The sequence below is a fragment of the Gymnoscopelus microlampas genome, assembly GCF_963454915.1.
Source record: "Gymnoscopelus microlampas genome assembly, chromosome: 2".
In the NCBI taxonomy this organism is placed as follows: Eukaryota; Metazoa; Chordata; class Actinopteri; order Myctophiformes; family Myctophidae; genus Gymnoscopelus; species Gymnoscopelus microlampas.
Window position 1 is genome coordinate 44,436,529 of NC_139939.1, and position 19,704 is coordinate 44,456,232.

The 19,704-nt window shown below is 42.1% G+C and overlaps 2 protein-coding genes across 2 annotated transcripts in view; both read right to left on the bottom strand.

Moving 5' to 3' along the window:
* Positions 1–11,075, bottom strand: part of usp43a (ubiquitin specific peptidase 43a) — a 133,865-nt gene extending 122,790 nt beyond the window's left edge. Inside the window, exon 1 of the mRNA XM_084046348.1 lies at positions 10,093–11,075. Within this exon, the coding sequence (XP_083902474.1) occupies positions 10,093–10,791 (699 nt within the window). The 5' untranslated portion in view covers positions 10,792–11,075. The remainder of the gene's footprint in view (positions 1–10,092) is intronic.
* A 6,586-nt stretch (positions 11,076–17,661) lies between these two features.
* LOC311065228 (general transcription factor IIH subunit 2-like) lies at positions 17,662–18,840 on the bottom strand (the record flags this gene model as incomplete). Its single annotated transcript, XM_084085457.1, has 1 exon — positions 17,662–18,840. The coding sequence occupies exon 1, from the start codon at positions 18,676–18,678 to the stop codon at positions 17,662–17,664; it is 1,017 nt and encodes a 338-aa protein (XP_083941583.1). The 5' UTR covers positions 18,679–18,840.
* Between the last annotated feature and the right edge of the window lie 864 nt (positions 18,841–19,704).

The window sequence follows — 19,704 nt, forward strand, 5'->3', positions numbered from 1 at the left end:
CCGCGCTAAGAGCGCACACAGACACGTTCACACAGATGCGTTCCTGGTCTTAATGAGTTAACACGGCCGTGCCAGTCGAACAGAGTGTGTGGTGCACTGTAATGGTTCTTATTCTTTTTCCTGTTTCCTGTTATAACACTGCTTCCCAAAACAGATACGGGACAGGCAAAGTATTACACTGAATTAAATTAACATTTTTAGGCTAATTCAATACAGAGTATGATCATGATTAAAAATAGCCACACAACAAGCTTATCTAATCTAAACCTTGGCTTGCGTCACAGAGACACAGTACTGTTTAGTGTTTAGATGATAGAACATCTCTTCCTTCATCTGTTTCTCTCTGAGAAACATCATCATGGCCAAAACAAAGGACTGGGTTGAGATTAAATTGAGGGGCCCTGAAAAGATGTGCAAATCTGGGCAAGCAAAGTGTTGCAGAGAGACCACGTGGCAGTGGTGGAAAAAGTACTCACATTTTTTTTACTTAAGTAAAAACTTAAGTCAAAAATGTACTTCAGCGAAAGTACAAAAGTACTTAAAGTAGCAAAAGTTGAAAGTACTCGTTATGCACCATTTCACCAGTTTTCAAATGTATACAAATATTTTGAAAATAGCAGATCTACAAGCTCACAATGCGATGCGATTGTGAGCTTGATCTGCTATTTTCAAATGGCCGAAATGTATATAGGGCTGAAGTGGGTAATGTCTGTTTTGTAATAACTAGACCATACCCGGTGGACGCATCCGTGGGGGGATATGCGCACATGATCTGGCAACCCGGGAGGCAGTTCGTCCCATAGCTGGGCAGCCCCGTAACCATGGCGACAGTGTTTGACACAAAAACGCTAATAAGAAGCTGAGATTTGGTGAAATTGAAAAACGGGCTTCACAGTTAAGTTCAGATGGTAATGGTCAATGGCTGTGTGCAAAATCAGAGCAATTGGTCCAGCCAGTGAGGAGAACCGGGTAGCTTCACCTCCACTACAAACGCACAGAGGTTACTAGAATTATAGTAGGATAGTCAAAATTTGCAAAGTAACTAGTAAATAAACTTTTCAAATAATTGTAGTGAAAAGTATAATATTTGCCTCTGAGATAAAGTGGAGTAGAAGTAAAATGACTGAAAATTGCACTTAAGTACAGTACTTGAGTACATGTACTTAGTTACTTTACATCACTGCCAGGTGGTACATATCCCCATCACGTGTGTGTGTGTGTGTGTGTGTGTGTGTGTGTGTGTGTGTGTGTGTGTGTGTGTGTGTGTGCGTGCGTGCGTGCGTGCGTGCGTGCGTGCGTGCGTGCGTGCGTGCGTGCGTGCGTGCGTGCTTGCGTGCGTGCGTGTGTGTGTGTGCGCGCGCGACTGTGCGTGTGCATGTGTGTCAATGAGAGTAGTCCTTGACAGAGAGCAGAGATTGAAGAACACAAACAAAGCATCAGTCTCACTGCCCTCTGCCTTGCCTTGTCACACACTTCCTGCCAGACAGTGATGGAAAAAGTACTCACATGTTTTACGTGTGTGTATGTATGTAGAAATACTCTGTTACAAGTAAAAGTCTGGAATTAAAAATGTACTTGAGTGAAAATTAAAAAAAGCATTGGCATCAAAATACACTTAAGGTACCAAAAGTAAAAGTACTCATTGTGCAGGATGTCCCATTTCACAAGTTCAAAATGTATAAAAACATCTTTTGAAAATAGCTGATCTACAAGCTTACAATGCGTCGCATCGCGACGCATTGTAAGCTTGTAGATCAGCTATTTTCAAATGGACAAAACTAGTTACTAAAGTTTTCAAATAATTGTGGTGGAGTAAAAGTATAATATTTTCCTCTGAGAGTAGAAGTAAAAGTATTGACAATTGTAAATACTGAAGTGAGTAAGAAATTGCTCAAAATTGTACTTAAGCACAGTACTTGAGTACATACAGTATGTACTTTAGTTACTTTACACACCACTGCTTCCTGCACGCCTCGATCAAACAAGACAACTTGGTAGACATCAGGCTTGTCCTTCCTGGCTGCATGTCATGAGACTGAAACTCGTCTGTCTTCAAAGACCGGCAAAAAAAGTGTAATTCAAGCACTGGGATTTAATAACTTCTAGAATTAGGCTAATTTCTTTATATTAAATCATTTAGGTATAGTGACTGACTGTGAAGCGGGGCAGTGGAGATACGAGGCAATATTATTGCATTCGGCAGGAATAGCTTTTGGCAACTTTCTCAAGTTTATGTGGATCACTTGATAGGCTATATTCAGAAATGTGCAAAAAGAAATCATGTCTTACTAAAGCACTAAGAAGCCTCACGAACAGTGAGCTGTCCCGTTAACCCATTTAGGCCTGAGGCTGAATCTGCAAATGTCTTCAAAATCCTAACAGTTTTTATGGAAAAACTTATGTTGCTGGTGCTCAAACTTTTTCATGTCAAGGACCGCCCAAAATTATATGTATTTGGCCGCGGACACCCATCTCAAAATATGTTGTTCCAGGGACCCCCAGAAGCAAAGATTTGAGTTAAAAATGTTTGCATACATTTTCACGATTTTTCAAAAATAGCAGATCTACAAGCTCATAGCACGGCACAAAGGTTAAATTATGGTTAAAGTGGTTAAAGTGATTGTGACGCTATGTTAACTACTTTTGCTGGGGACCCCCTGGTACCCCCAAGGACCGCTGGGGGTCCCCGGACCCCACTTTGAGAACCAATTTGCTCTCTCACTCTCTCTTTCTCTCACGGCTCTCTCGCATCAATGAAGACATCTCAGGAGGGCATCCTCCTTTGACCTTTGTCTAAAAGCGTTAACATTGTCTTTTCTCTTTTGCTATAGTAAACATCCTTTCTCACAGAGCATCCTGAGATGAGCAGATAGGCATACATCACTACATCAACATGATGGGTTGTAAGTAAGGGGCTTTCTTTCTCCTTTTTTGAGTTGTTTTCAATGGGTGTCGCCACACATTTACTTTACTAGTCCGATGCCGGTTGGGAGCGATGCTCGTTGTGAATATAATACCCGTTGTCGGAGCACTTAGTGCAGTACTCTTTATCATAGTACTTGGAGGTCAGTCTATGAAATCTGTGCTCTGACACCATATTGATGACTTCAGAAATCTCCATAATATGGGCATATAACGGACACAGTAGTCAGAAGGACAGACAGTCGCTCACTCACTCCCTCACTCACTCACTCACTCACTCACTCACTCGCTCACTCACTCACTCAACAAACCCCAGCAGCATGTCACTGAGCGTCTATTCTGTGCTGCACGTTCACGTCTGCCGTCTTTTACCTGGTCGCACAGAGTTGAAATATTATTTTCAACTCTGGCCGTTAGTACGAGAGCGCCTTGCGTTTTCAGCTGGGACAAAAGCACTTTGGTGGACACTGGACACATACATGGCCTGAAAGAAAGGAATGTGTTTGGTGCATAACTAACTGTTTTTAGGTAGTTGGGGGCATAACTACTGATCCAAGGGTTCAAGGTGCTTTACTGGCATGTGCTCAATCACATACAATACAGCTGGGCGCAACATCGCAGGCAGTGGAATTCCTGTACTCAAAGCTTTAGTCTACAATGTGAAAAAGAGATGAAATCTTCAAATACAATCAATACTTATGATGAGAGGTATCACAAGAGAATAATAATGATCATCAATAATGGTTTATGTCTAGTAAAGCAAAAGATTACCTGTTCAGAGTTCAGACACAAAACCTGAAGGGCTCGACATTATGTTCTAGGTCTGTGGGGTTGAATTGGCTTTTATCTGCAGCCCAGCCATGACACAAATGTTATTTTTGTTTTACTGGGCCTTAGCTAGACAAACTGATTGGATTACACTCGAACTGTAGGACCGTAATAATTACATTCAAGCAACACTGATCTTGTTGCTTCAATGTAAGAGATGGCATTCTACTAAAGGGTACAGCCCGCATTATTTCAGAGGGGCAGAGTGGGTTGAGGGTGGTTTAGAAGCAAAAGGCATGATAGATGTTTTCTTGTCCTTAAATACGAGGTCTAACTCTCATGTATGAAAACAGCATTTACTGAAATGTAGAGGATTACATCACATCATGTTATGCACATGTAACCAATACCTTAGACCAGGGGTCTTCAACAGGGGGTCCGGGACCCCTAAGGGGTCCTCAGAGTTACTACAGGGGGTCTGCCAAATCTTGGTATGATGGGGAACATTAGCCAAACATAGCAGAGATAGCCGATCTACAAGCTCACACCGCCTCGCAGCTTGTAGATCGGCTATTTTCGGAGAGTTGGTGTAGAGGTCAAAAGAGCAGACCAAGTACAGAGCCAACGGTCAAGTTGACTAAATATTGAGGGTTTAATAGGTTAACTATCTGAAAATACACATTAGCATGAATCCAACCAAAATCTATTACAAAGTTTAATCTGCAACACAATTTTATACAATATGTAGGTAGGGGGTCCCTGCCTCATCTTCCTCTTAGCTAAGGGGTCCTTGGCCTGAAAAACGTTGAAGACCCCTGCCTTAGACCAAGACATGAATCAACCCTCTAATAATGCAGCCATACTTTACTTAATATAACACTGAACACTTAGTTAATTTATAAACGCTATGTTGTAAATCCCATTCCAAAACATTAACATTGACAAATGTGATACAATTTTCAATATTTTATGGAAATTCCACAATGAAGGATGGATGCACCGATGCACAGGAGTCTATAACATATACACAGACTCAAAATAGTTATGTGTGCATATTCTCTTTACCCCGTACACCCTGTCACACATCGTGTACATCCACACAACATTCAGTATTATACTGCACTGTTCAAGTTACCGCCATTACTGTTCAGCCACTTATGTAATGTCACTGTGTAGAGAGAGACAGGTGACAAATTAAAAGGAATAAAACAAAAAATAAAGTAAGGTGTTGAGCCACCACAAGCTGCCAGAACAGTTTCCATGCTTCCATGATACCTTGGCATAGATTCTACAAGTCTCTCTGGAGCTCTACTGGAGGGATTGGAAAGACATTCTGACAAAAGATATTCTCTCATTGGTGCTTTGATGATGGTGGTGGTGGGAGAGCGCAAGCTTGTCTAACACGTCTGTCAAAAATCTCCCGAAGGTGTTTAATTGGGTTGAGGTCTAGTGACTGCGAAAGCCATAGCATATGAATCACACAATTTTCATACTCATCAAACCATTCAGTGACCCCTCATGCCCTGCGGAAGGGGTCAATGTCAACGTAGAGGAGACCACTCGCAAGGATAGAGGTGTTTCATCATAGGATCAAGGTGAACACTCAGAATAACTTTGTATTGATTTGCAGTGACACTTCTACTGTATATAATATCACATGCCAGGAAAATGCCCCACACGGCATAACAGAGCCACCGGAGTCTTATAGTCTTATTGAGTCGTATAGTGTTTATTTTCTTCTTTTTTTCAACACTATTGAGGATGTTCGAAGTGCAAGTATGACTGTCTGAAATGTTGCTACAGCTGTGGTAATAAAACACCTTGCACCTTGATAAAAGTTTGAAATGTGCTCTACCTACAGTATAATGCAGATGCACAATTTAAATGTGATACAAAGTGATGACACGCAACTTAGAATGTTTTTTGAAGAGACGCTTCCTGTAATAGGTTCACAAGTAGTGAGAGAGACTGACCACTGTCTACTGTCTACTGTCTACTGTCTACTGTCTACTGTCTACTGTCTACTGTCTACTGTCTACTGTCTTCTCTCTCTCTCTCTCTCTCTCTCTCTCTCATATCTGCTGTATTAAACAGCAGATAATGATATTCTTTATTAAGTATTAGATAGCTTTATATTCTCATAGTAATCATTGCTATAGTGTTTGTTCAGTAACAGGGGTCTCCCTGTCTCTACAACTCTTTAGTAAACAAAAACACAAAAAAACTAGAAAAAGTGCTCCTCGGAGCACAAGTCTCCGCCAGGTCAGGTAGGTTATTATGGCCTCCTGGTGGCGCTATAATAGGCCAATGTGAAAAGGGTGCCATTTATTCCTAGGCCGTGTACGGCAATCGGACACTGCATGCATGATTTGAGGCATGTTGTTCTAAAACTGTGTTTTGCTAAATTTGACCTGCTGGTGGCACTATAACAGGCCAATGTTAAAAGGGTGGCATTTGTTCCTCAACATAGTGTGAATGCGCGTTCAGAGTTTCACCGCAATCAGACGCTGCATTCATGATTTGCGGCATTTTGTTCAAAACCGGCCACTCCTGCAAACATTACGTGTCAATGTTAGCCAATCAGGATGGAATATGAAAAATCAAACAGATCCGTCTTGATCACATGACTATAGAGATCATGTGTACCGATTTGCGTGAAATTTGGATAAAATATGAAGGCTTAATATCAAAAAATGTGTTTTACATAAGTCTGCCTCCTGGTGGCGCTATAAAAGGCAAATGTAAAAAATGCAGGGCAAAGGTTTTTCCTTGGCCTCTAGAGAGTGTGCATACAAAGTTTTACACTGATTGGTGCAGTTATAGGTAAAAACACGTATCGGCCTGTTACAGCGACACCATGAGCCTGATTTGAACATTTTCAAATGGCATTTCTTCCTCGGCCTAATGGGAATGTGTGTGCAAAATTTCACGGAAATTGCATGCTGTGTTCATGATTTGAGGCATTTTGTTCGAAACAGAGTACTCCTGCAAACTTTGAAAGACAATTTTTGCCAATCAGGATGGAATATGAAAAATCTGAAATGAGCCGTTTCTTTTAATGACTATAGAGATACTGTGTACCGATTTGGGGGATTTTTGGCCAAAATCTGTAGGAGTACTGTTCAAAAATGTGTTTTGCACAAATCGGCCTCCTGGTGGCGCTATAAAAGGCCCATGTGAAAAATTTGGAGCAGAGGTTCGGCTTTGGCATCCAGGGACTGTGTGTGCACAGTTTCGCTGCGATCAAGCCAACGGTGCCAGAGATTAGCTGTCCACAAAATGACAGAATGACACACGGACGGACACACACACACACGGACGGACGGACGGACAGGGGGTAAAACATACTCTCTCGCCATGCCTTTCGGCCTGGCGGAGACAAAAAACAATCAGGAAGGGATATCAATTTTATCCAATCAGGAGAGAGAACTCAAAGTGAAACTGAATAAGTGATGGGAAAAGAATGAGCAGACCAATTTGGAACTGGAACACAAGCTCAACAAATTGAAGCTGATAAATGGGTTCCCTTAGCTGTTTGGATTCAATTAGTGTCCCATCTGAACATTTATTATCTGTTTACTATAGAGCTGGAGAGATGCAAAGACCCCTGTTACTGAACAAACACATAGTAATGATCACTATCAGAACATAGACCAGCACCTTTAATAACTCTTTGCTGTCGATAAGAAAGAAAGGAGAAAAAACAGAAAGGAAAATCTCCCTAGTTCATTGCATATTCATAACCACTTATGCAGTCCCCACAGTGGCTGGTATGGCTTTGAACTAAGTTTGCTCTAAGTAAGAGTTACAGTGAGGCCACAATTACTAAACCATGACAGTTCTATCGACTAGCTATAGCTCCTATATGGGTACTTGTGTGTATGCACCTACGTACATCTACCGTATCTGTAGATGTAATAACATCCAACCAACTGTTGGATGTTATTCAATGAGCCGAAATGGGGGGAGGATGGTGGACCAAACTCTGACCAAACTTGCCTGACCCGCTCATCCCACCTACAATGTCAAATACTCATTTTGTGCGTGTGCACTGTGAATATATATACACTCATCATGTATTCAAATGTGTGCCATACACAAGCAATGGTGTAAAGACAAGTAACTAAGTACATTTACTCAAGTACTGTACTTTTGAGGTCATTTTTACTTTATTGGAGTATTTCCAATTTTCAATACTTTTACTTCTACTCCACTACATCTCAGAGGCAAATATTGTACTTTTACTCCACTACAAATAAAATAAATGATTATATTAAAAACATACATTAACCACTCTAGCCCTATTTTATACATAAGCTGTTTGAAAATAGCAGATCTACAAGCTCACAACGCCTGTGAGCTCTAAATCTGCAATTTTCAAACATTTTTGTACTTTTACTTTTGGTACTTTAAGTTTATTTTGATGGCAAAACTGTTGTACCTTTACTCAAGAAACATTTTTATGCCAGGCCTTTTACTTGTAACAGAGTATTTCTACATTGTGGTATCGCTACTTTTCCTTACGTAAAGTAAAATATCAGAGTGCTTCTTCCACCACTGCATACAAGACTACAGTAAAAGTATCGAAAGAAGTGAAAATGAAATCCTACGAGCAAGTATCATCATTCTTTCTCTAGATATGTGGAATGGTCACTTTCTCTAGATGTGTGGAATGGTCACTTTCTCTAGATGTGTGGAATGGTCACTTTCTCTAGATGTGTGGATCTCTCTCTCTCTCTCTCTCTCTCTCTCTCTCTCTCTCTCTCTCTCTCTCTCTCTGTCTCTCTCTCACACTCTTGCGCACAACATTGCAGACAGTGGAATCATTCTCAAATAATTATATCAAATTTTAAAAGGCGTTTGAGTCCACGAGTCATTGATTTTAAAATGATTGAATGATGACTTTCATCATCAGCATGCTTCAAGCCCCAGGCAGGCATAGACAGGATGAGTGCATCCCTTTTGCATGTGAAATAACACCAGGCATTGGCAGGCATTGGAAGAAGAATGCAGACCAACCACATTGTCACTCAGTCTGCTGTTTTAGGGCAGGTGAGCCAAGAAGGTGTAATAGCAACTACCTTTAGAATAGATATAAACGATTACATTAATTGCTAACAAGTAGGTACTTTCTAAAAGCCAGTAAATTGTTCAAATTAAAAGACAAGAAAATGAAACTCCAAAGCCTATAGCCTATATAATAGTAATAGTCAAAAGGTGATTGTCAGTCACACCTGTTTTGACCATTGACCGACTCCTCCCCTGAAATACTACCTGCGTAGCCTACTGTGGTCTACATTTGTTCACGGAAATGGGACGAGAAGAAAAGCAAAGCTTTGTTTTGTTAACCTGCTTTCGTATTTATGCCATTGTGTCCCACACAGATCACATACACTCAGAGTTTGTTTCAGACTAGTTTTTGCTCGCAAAAACCCCAAATCCTCTATTGCATGAGAGACAGTCCTGCTCTGGAACCTCCAGGCTACAATGCAGTCATTGTTAGTGACTAATAATAGCATGCTTGTGTCATTGAGGTTGTAACTATATAATGACACATTTCCTCATAATCTCTCTCTCCCTCTTTGTAGCTACACAGTAAAAGTATCTTAATTAAGTTAATTTATTTATCCATTTGAAACTCAGAGACAGTGACTGTACACATACAAAATGGACCATTCATTGTAGCCTACACTCAGTTCAATTAAAGCTGCACGTTTTATTCTAATGGATAAAACGTTGTTTTAACAAATCTGTAGCCTATGGTAGAGTGAAGTATATTAATAAAATAGAACTAACTTCTGCAGTGCTTGGAGGTGAGGTGGTAGACATTTAGACCCTGGTGTCGGGTAGGACACTACTGTTGACAAGTAGGAGTAAGAGGACTGTCTAAATAAATAAATCTCCTAAAGCGCAATATATCTCCCCCTGTTCCCATCAAGTTTTATGTTTAGTCTCCATCACGCGGGACACAGCTTGCTTAAAGTACATCAATCAAATCTGTAGTCATTTGGATGGTAACCGGAACGCTCGCCCCAAAACACACTCGCCCCCATTTCTTTCTTGTCTACTTTATACTTGTATTTGTTTTACTGTGGTTAAGGTTAGGAATAAGGTTAGGTTTAGGCATAGTTTTACTGAGGTTAAGATTAGGAATAATGTTAGGTTTAGGCATAGTTTTACTGAGGTTACGTTTGGGAATTGAGGTTAGATTTTAGGCATAGTTTTACTGAGGTTACGTTTAGGAATACCTGCATGGTGGCAAGTCGTTCCGAGGTCGCCGGATTTGACCCGGGGCGAGCGCACTTTGGGGCGAGCGTTCTTGTATTCATTTGGACGTATGGATTTCAGCTTTAAAATAAAACTCAGGAAGTTTAATACTGTAGCTACAATCTATGAACGTACCTTGAATTCCACAGACAGTGGTGGTGTGTATTCCAGGGTCCAGAGCGCCCGCACCAGCGATGCCAGCTGCTCGGTCACCTCGCCCCTGGTGCCCTGATGATGGGGGTCCCGGTCCCCCTCCCCACTCGGAACCAGTCCGTTGACCCCCCTCCCAGTACGGTGGCACAATAAATCCGCTCTGTACTGTTCCAGACCGAGGTGCTCGGCCAGCAGGTCCGTGTTGCTGAGGCACTGGACCACGGCGTTCATGAAGCAGGTGTTGCCGTGGTTCTTCAAGCCCAGCACCCCGGGGGTCTTGTCGCCGTAGCACCACGACAGACGGTCCTTCACGGACCCGTACGTGGTGGAAGAGCTGGAGCTCTTCTTCAGCACCTTGTCCCTCGGAGAAGAGGAAGACGTGTGCTGGTGTTGTTCATCTTTGAGATGATTCCCTGAGGTGGTGGCACTCAACGTGCTACTTTCCCTGAAGCCACCATCGTCGTCCTCGGCGTCAGGTGGCTGGTGATCGCCGACGTCGCCGAAGCGCGCTAAAGTTCCCAAAGTTTTCAAGATCCTGCTCATGAAATTCCCCACGGACCTCAGCGATTTCCTCCTGAAAAGCTTGGTGGTTTTGTGTTTCTTTTCCTTCTTGCGCTGCTTGGGTTTCATCGGGTGCTTTCGCACCTTGTTGGTCTTATTGCCGCCGCCGGTGGTATCCATGGTGGCTCGTTGTTAAAGTTGCGCGACAGAAAATAAACAGACAGAGGTGGCCGCGCTCGCGCTGACGAAAAGTCGTCGCACCTGTCCTGTGACTGTCTTCTTACCCAGACTCAGGCTGTTGTTATTCTTTTCTGTTTCACCACTGAGGTGATGAAGACACCGACCTGGTGCCACCAAGGCACGTACATTCCATGGTCATTCCGGTCATTCTTCTATCGGTGAGCAGTGGTCACTGGGTCGGTCGATACTCACCTGACACAGTGGCACTGGACTGGTGATGAGTTGCATCGTGTGTGAACAACAGTGTGATAGTCTCTACTTCCTCCTCTCTCGCGCTCAGCGCTCTCGGTCTCTCTCCCTCCCCTCCCCTCCCATTCCCGTCCCTTCCTTTCCTGAATTCCCTCCAGTCCAGTCAGTCCGAACATCTGAGTAAAGCTGCAATCCGGGACTTATTTGAATGAATAAAACAATCAATCTGCATGGCATCATGCAGGGCCATGCTTTGCTGCAGGCAAGGTTAGTTTTTATTTATGTATCTAATATAAATAAATAGCTGTCCAATCCATTCGAGGGGGGGGGGGGGGGGGGGGGGGGGGGCATGCCCCCAAATGACTCCACCCCCAAATTGTTTACTGTACATATTTTTATTTTTATTACTACTAGTATAGATGATGTTTTGCATATTATTGTATGTCCTTAAAATGATGTGATGAATTGAATACACAGGACCACAATGGAAACAAGCCCCACTTATAGCACCATCCTACTATATCCTACTATAATCCTACTATAATTCTAGTAACCTCTGTAGTGGTGAGTACGTGAGTGAAGATACCCGGTTCTCCTCACTGGCTGGACCAATTGCTCTGATTTTGCACACAGCCATTGACCATTACCATCTGAACGCAACTGTGAAGCCCGTTTTTCAATTTCATCAAATCTCAGCTTCTTATTAGCGTTTTAATCTCAGCTTCTTATTAGCGTTTTTGTGTCAAACACTGTCGCCATGGTTACGGGGCTGCCCAGCTATGGGACGAACTGCCTCCCGGATTGCCAGATCATGTGCGCATATCCCCCCACGGATGCGGCGACCGGGTATGGTCTAGTTTGTATAATCGTACCACTGTACCTTTGTGTAAACTATTAATAAAGTTGTCTCAATCAATCAACCTGTATGTATAAAGATAATACAATATTACTATCATATCTGATTCTGCAGTGTTTGGAGGTGGTCTCCCTCTCCATACTCTTCCATTGAGAAATGTTAGATACCAGTCAGGTATGACTGTGAGTGAGTGACATATATTAATAGGCCATAGTTACCTGAAGAAGCTCACAGACGCTTCCCTAGTGCCCACTCTTCCTATGTGCCCAGTTTTCCCTAGTGCCCAGAATGTTTTGGTGCCCACTTTTCCTGTTACCCCTATGAATTGCCACTTTAACTGAACTCGGACAGTGTGGCTATACTGGCTACATAACCAAATGGACATTATAGTCAGTTACTGACCCTGGGATAATAGGATAGCTATGTTTAAATTATCTTGTGTTGCATTAAAAATATAATGATCTTACTGACATGTTAACATTTGCAAACCTGTTTATTGTAACACCAAAAGAATATGGCCCGCTTAAAAATCCCCTGGAAGCAGAATACAGGTCATCATCAGAGAGTGAATAAATGATACATCACTATGTGGGAGATAATTGTATAAATAACATTGTTTAGTGTGGCCATTTAGACCATACAATGTTAACCTCATGGTCAGTTGAAGTCCAGTAGAATGGCAATGAGAGGCATTAAGCACACCTAGGCCCGCCATTTCATGAGCAAGGGAAACTACTGAGTTAAAGTTACTTTGATCATAGCCTATATTGAAATCAAATTTAGGCTAAGAGAGGAGCATACTGTAGGCTACTCTAAATACATGGAAAATAAGAAGCACAAAGTATGGGCCACACCACTGGTCTGCATGTGGGCTACAGTAGGCCTAACATCTGAACATCTCAGTCACCAAAGATCAACTGACCTCATATGACATAGCTTAATTTTGGACTTGCATGAAGGGAGTGTCCACACACAACATTTATTCCTGAATACTGCTGTGTATTAAACAGACCAAAAATCTATTCATTTTGAAATGTTGATCGCCATTCTTTAAAAGCAGTGATACACAGGACTAATCAATCTCTTAACACTTTTGCGGCATGAGTAACAACCAAATTGTTGTTAAAACATACCGTAAACCTGATTTGTTGCTGCAGGGAACAAAGGAAAGAAAGAAAAAAGAAAGAAAGAAAACACCATCCTCATTATGAGGTAGTTAGGTGTCTCTTGACTCAGCAAGAGTTATATTCTGCTCAGGGACGCTGTGAACATGTCACTGGATGATTTATTAAACAGTCAACCCATGGTATATCTTTGAGGACTCCTGCCTCAAAATCTTAATATATTTTCACTCTAATGGCAACTTACTTGGGAAATAAAATGTTCTTTCCTTCTAAGTGGCACGATTCAGATACCTACTGTATTATTGAACATTGCCACCACTATTACTGCAATAACGTGCAAGCATTTCAAGTTGAGTAAAAGCAGGTGGGGGTTACTAGGTTCTGCACTGTGTCACCGGGTTCTGCAATATACTCATCACCAGCTCAAGTTTAATTTCACAGCTCACCAAGACCATAGATTGGATATAGTAGGCTACATAGGCTGATTTATTGAGCTATAGAGATTACAAGTTCCCCTTCCATTTATGTACTTATAAATTCCCTGTCATTATTCTAGCATTGTGGGAAAAAGTCACTCTCTGCTGTATCATATGGTATGAGCGTGGTATCACAAGTGATGCATTTAAATGCACAATCTCAAAAACACATTTCTGAAACATCATGAAATTAACTTTGTACTTCCATGTACTGTTGTTCTCATGTCTTACTAAATAAAGTACATCAATCAATCAATCAATCAAAACTGCCTGGTTTTACTTATGGAGAAAACTAGTCCAATGTTCACGAACAGGCCAGCAGGGGGCAGGAAGAAGGGTGTCCTAATTTATCCAGCCAGTCAGGGATGTTTTTGCTGACTTTGGTTTGTAGTACTGTCAGTTTGCTATTTTACTTTGTGGGATAGCAGGGGTGAGCTATTAATAATTGACGTTAGCCGTTCTGAGTGATAGAGCGGGACATGTTTGAGGAAGAGGCATTCAGAGATTCTGTCTATCGTACATTTCCTCATTCTTTGCCAGGGTCCCCCAGGGGAACTGCTGGTGATAGATTAGCTGACAGCAGCCAAGTGCTAAAGTGGTTAGGAATCTGGGCCTCCTCTTCTTTTTCCTCCTCTTCATCTCCGCATTCTCTCTACACTGCAGAATATCAGCGTGAAATAATGTATGTATGTATGCATTTAATGTTCTGTATTATATAGACCGGTGGTTCTCAACCCCCCCAAAATAATCCTGTTTGAACTGGGGACCCCCCACCCTGACAAGCAGTTGGAATTGTAGGAGTTGAGTTACATTTTGTTTGACTCGGTTCCACAGCTAAATATTGTGAAAATAGCAGATCTACAAGCTAACAACGCCTGGCGTTGTATTATTTGACAATTTGGCCAATGTTTGACCAGTTTTTATAGTACAGTTTGTTGATTACTTTTCATGCATTAATGTTTTTTTCTTTCTTTCTTTTTTAAGGTATACTTAAAAGTCCTTCAACTTTACTGTCATCTGGGGACCCCCAAAATCATGTGGGGACCCTCCTGGGGGTCCCGACCCACAGGTTGAGAACCACTGATATAGTATGTTTTACATTTAAATTGAATATATATATACAAGGCTTACATGGCTTCATCTCTGCCTGACATAATGACCGTATTTCCATCAAGGTGAGAGAGATCTACAACATCTGAAGAGATGTCTCACTCTCTGAAGAGAGTGAGACATGATACAATCCCCCACCCCCCACCCCACCTGCGAAGCACTCAGCTGGGTGAAGCTGAAAATTTCCCTCGTGGGATCTAATTATTATTGAAGATCGTCATTTCCATAGTAGTAGAAGAGCTGGGACCAAGGAATGAAAGCAAAGGTAAAACTGCATATCAACACTCTACACTACAGGTAGGCGTAGGCCTATACTATTCAAGAGCTTCTGAAGGTCAGTCAAAGGTGATACACATACAGTATATTAAGTCATTAATTAAGTTGATTTAATCATTAATTAAGTTGTATGAATGAATGTACCATTGGAAAGCGCTTTGAGCATTTGGAAAAGCGCTATAAAAGTGTAATTCATTATTATAACAACAACTTTGCCAGCTTCATATATGGAGCTCTAGTCTAGATCAACCAATATTCAGTAGGTAACTATGGCGACCTATCAAATACAGATATACGCTGAGGAAGGCCGGTGGGCAGAAACGTCCGTCATATGAGCTGCTGCTGGGGGTGAAAAGACTAAAATAAACAAGATCCTAAATGGATTAAAGTGAGTGCTGGTATTCCTTTCTAAGAAACGGTTTCTGCCTGAACCGTGCACCCGATACACACGTACGTTGAACTACTTGTCTGATGAGTGCTTGCTTCTTTCTCTTTCAAGTTTCGACCAATCAAATACCCATATGGCGTGAAGGTGAGTGAAAGGCTTAGTTACACACATACTGTACAGTGTCTGATTCTATTTGAATACAATTATGCTGTGCTGTTCATTTATGTCCCCAATACCATTGCCTCCTTTTATCCATATGATTCCTCCATATGGAAATGAACAGGCCTATATGGTTTATCATCTTGTCATACACCACTTTTAAAAGTCTGTTTACAGCTCTGAATGAGAGTTAATCGTCCCCAGGGGCTTCGCAGCTGTCAAAGTATCGAGCTTCTCAAAAGGCAATTGTTGGTTGAAGTTATTTATAGTGCAGGCAGCACCAACACCACAATACCATGCACCAAGCAAGGTCCGTTCTTGTTATTTATGTGACAACATTAATAACAGCTATCAGTCCAGTCAGGAAAATGAAAGTACAGCAGCATTTCATCATTAAACTCGTTTTGGCTTGTTAGATGTCCTGCATGAAGGAACCACTGACCCTCAGAACTCTCACTTCCCCGAAGCTTTGAAAGCAGTTTCAAAATACCAACAGATCGTGCTTCAAAGTCATTTGATTCCATAAATCAATCCATAAATATTATGAGGGGCTGTATAAGACATACTTTATTCTGGCATATTTTCACTCTCACATACATACATTCTCCACTCACATACATAGATTTTAATTCTCACATTCTCCTTTCACATACATATCTTTTCACTCTGATACATACATTCTCTTCTCACATACATATATTCTCCTTTCACATACATATATATATTGTCCATGTAGCATGGCATGTAGCATGACATGGCATGTGGCATGACATGTAGCATGGCATGGCATGTAGCATGGCACATTTGGCATAAGGTATTGCATGTGGCTCTTGCGGATATTATATTTGACTAAAGAAAACAAAACAGAATTTGTATTGTGTAAATATTGTGTATACTTGCGTAGATGAAGATGAAGAATGTTAGCTGTTTGAGAAGGGACAAAAAAGAAACAGGTTTCATATTACATGGGGAGCTGCTCAAAATAGGTTCAACATTATGAGAATAGCCTTTGAAAGAGCAAGACCAAGACTACAATGCTTCATAGGAGGCGAAATGTAATCTCACAGAGATATCAAATGCAGTTCATTATAATGGAATGGAAGAGAAACAAAGGCCTCAGCAAAAAAGGCATAGTATTTATAGATTAAAGATTGTAAAATGACTCACAGCAGTATGTCCTCCCAATGACCACAGGAACATTTCTGCGGGGGCTGTAACGGTTTAAATATGTTTATTGCCCATAATGGCTCATTAGATGGAATGGAATGGATTACTGATATCATTGATCTTCACATAAATTCACTTTGTGAAACTGAAACATCATTTTGAAAAACAAACAGAGAAACAGCTTTATTATTATTTCAACAACTGTGGCCAGGCAAGGAGGCCTATACCATAGTATCCCCCTTGCTCCCCCTCTCCTTGTCCCCTCCTCAACGATGGAGGGGACAAAATGACTTTCACCCACTGTTTTACTCCTGTAAACCTGTGATGTGACAATAAAAGTGATTCTGATTCTGATGATGATGATTATTATTAGTGCAAAGTTTCAGAGTACTTGGAGGCCAGTCTGTGATGTCAGTCATATGACATCAGAACTATAATGTCAGTGTCCATTGTCAGAGGCTATAGGGCCACATGTTTTACGTTGAGTCCCTGAGCCCTAAGAGAAATGAGAAAGACAGCAACACAAAGTGTGAAAAATGTGCACTTACTCACTCACTCACTCACTCACTCACTCACTCACTCACTTATGGATTGAGTTGACCAATCAAATCTGGATGTTATGTTTGTAACACACACAGTCCACCCATCCACAATTACATTTTACTTACTAGGGGGGTGTGTATGTGTTGGTCGGAAAACCATGAATGTCTCTACCTGTCTGTCTCGTCTGAGGAGGATGTATCGAATCTGTGTCTGTGGGGGTTGCAGGCATCAGCTTCCCTGATTGGCCAACCCAACCCATCGGCTTCACAGATTGGCAGAGCGTCGTGTTTGTGCCGCTGCGCCAATATAAGTGGTACTGTACCACGTACAATGGAACTCCATTCGTGTATGCCCATGTACATAATCAACACAATGTCATCAGGAATGTCCCCAATTTCTCCATATTTAGTCTGTGGTATGTGTGGTAGTGGGTACCACACTGGGTACTCTGACAACAAGAACAACAGGTATCCCTCTCCTCCCTCTCTCCCGCCCTAGGACTATCTTTCATCCAAGTCTTCCTCATCTCAGGATGTGGATACAAGAAGGGCAGCAGTGGAGTGTGTCGTGTAGGAAGTGGTCACACTCCATGCAGAAAACGCTGCTGCATGACGGACAGGTGAACACACTTTTGTCTTTTAGCTCTCCTTGACAAGCTTGACAAAACCTGTCTCCTTGGTGTTGCTCCAGGGGACTCTCCAAAAAGGCCTCCAGGGGGAAGAGGTGGTGGGAGGAGCGGGCAAGGTGTGGCGCCGACACAAGGGTCAGCCCACAGATTTTACATTCCACCGGCAGTTCGGTATACTTGCCGCGGCACTGTGGACAGAAGTATCCTCCAAGAGTCAGCTCGGGTTTACTGCTGCTGCCGTCCAAGTGAGTCATGCTGAAGGACGGCTTGGCGTCCTGGTCAGACACGGAGGCAATGGTGTGCTGCGGGAAACCCATGCGTATTAGAGAAGATTCAGAGGATGTGGTGACTGCAGGGGGCCTGATGTGGAACATGAGCAGCTCTTTGAAGTGACTCTCATCCAGGATGATGTGGTAGGTGCCTCCCGTCTCTCGGGTTAGCACCGTGCACACATGCACCTCCGCCGACAGCCCAATCACAGACACCCGGATCTTCAGCGTCTTCAGGACTTTGATTAACTCATAGATGCTACCCGGGTCACACGTAGTGAGACTATTGGAGATGATGAGGATCTCGCGGCTGGTGTGTCCGGGCATGTGTTTGAGGGTCTGCATGGCCAGGTTGAGAGAGTTGTACAGCGAAGGTTCCCCGATGCATGTGGAGCCCACGGCTCCACATGCTTTCTTTAAGGCAGCGATGTGCTTCCTTGGGGTCCCCGCCATCTCAGTGAGCTTCTCTGCCCGTTTGTTTTTTGTGGTGATAATGCCCACCTGACTGATGGGGTTTTGGTCAAAATACTCCTCCACAAAGAACTCCATCAGCTTGACAGTGGCTGTGAAGCAGTTTGGCTTCAAAAAACGGTCTTCCATGCTCCTTGAAGAATCAATCACAACATAGAGGTTACGCATCATCCCAAGCTGCACTTGCCCATGGCACTTGTCTAATACTCTTTTCCGTTTAGATTGGAACAGGATTTCCTCCACAGTGGCTCTGAGTGAACCGGATTCATCTTCCTTCAGCACTTCCCATGTCCTCTCGTAGCCTTCCTCCCAACGCTTGGCTCTCTCCAACTCATCGTCAATCATTCTTGTCTGTCACAGTTAAAGCTAAATGCGGGGAAATAGGCACAAACTATAGTTGTGCAAAAGTACAATTTGGCGATCTAGTAACTAGAGTGTGTAGATAACAAATCGGTTTAACATATTGACTTCAACCGTTGATGAACATGAACACTGTCTGTCTCATTGAGAGTGAAATATGCACAGACAAATATAATGTATTCTAAAGATTTCTTTCAATTGCATTATAGACTGATTTTGTGTGGTCTGATGTCACACACAACACAAAATTACAACAATGGCAATTTGTACAGGCATTCTTCACACATTTTCCTTTAATGGTAGGTCAACATTTCCTTTAATGGTAGGTCAACAGACAACGGACAACGTAATCATATTTTCTAATACTAATATTTAAATACTGGTCCATATTTAAAGTCCATTAGGAAGAAACAATGGAGATGGCACAAACAACTATTTCACCCACTGTTTTACACCTGTAAACCTGTGACTGAACAACAATCAGTTTCATTTTTCATATAGAAAATACTTAAAAAGGTGACTCTGAAAGGGAACTGCACAGTGATGACATCACGAGTGGAGGAACTTACGTCACACTACGGAGCTGTGTGGAACTGAGTTAAGGTGGAACTCCATATTTGGAATGGCTGACCCCTTCAGTGATGTCATCAATATGACATCATCATCTCCATATTTGGGCAACATTTGATGTCAGACAGTGCAAATCACCGTTGTTAGGCAACAGTTTGTGGTGTGCGAAGCGAGAGAGAGAGAGAGAGATACAGAGGAAGAGAGGGAGCGGAATAATGCTGTTAACGCAGCTCAAGGCCTGCGTTTCCTGCTATATTATATAAACTT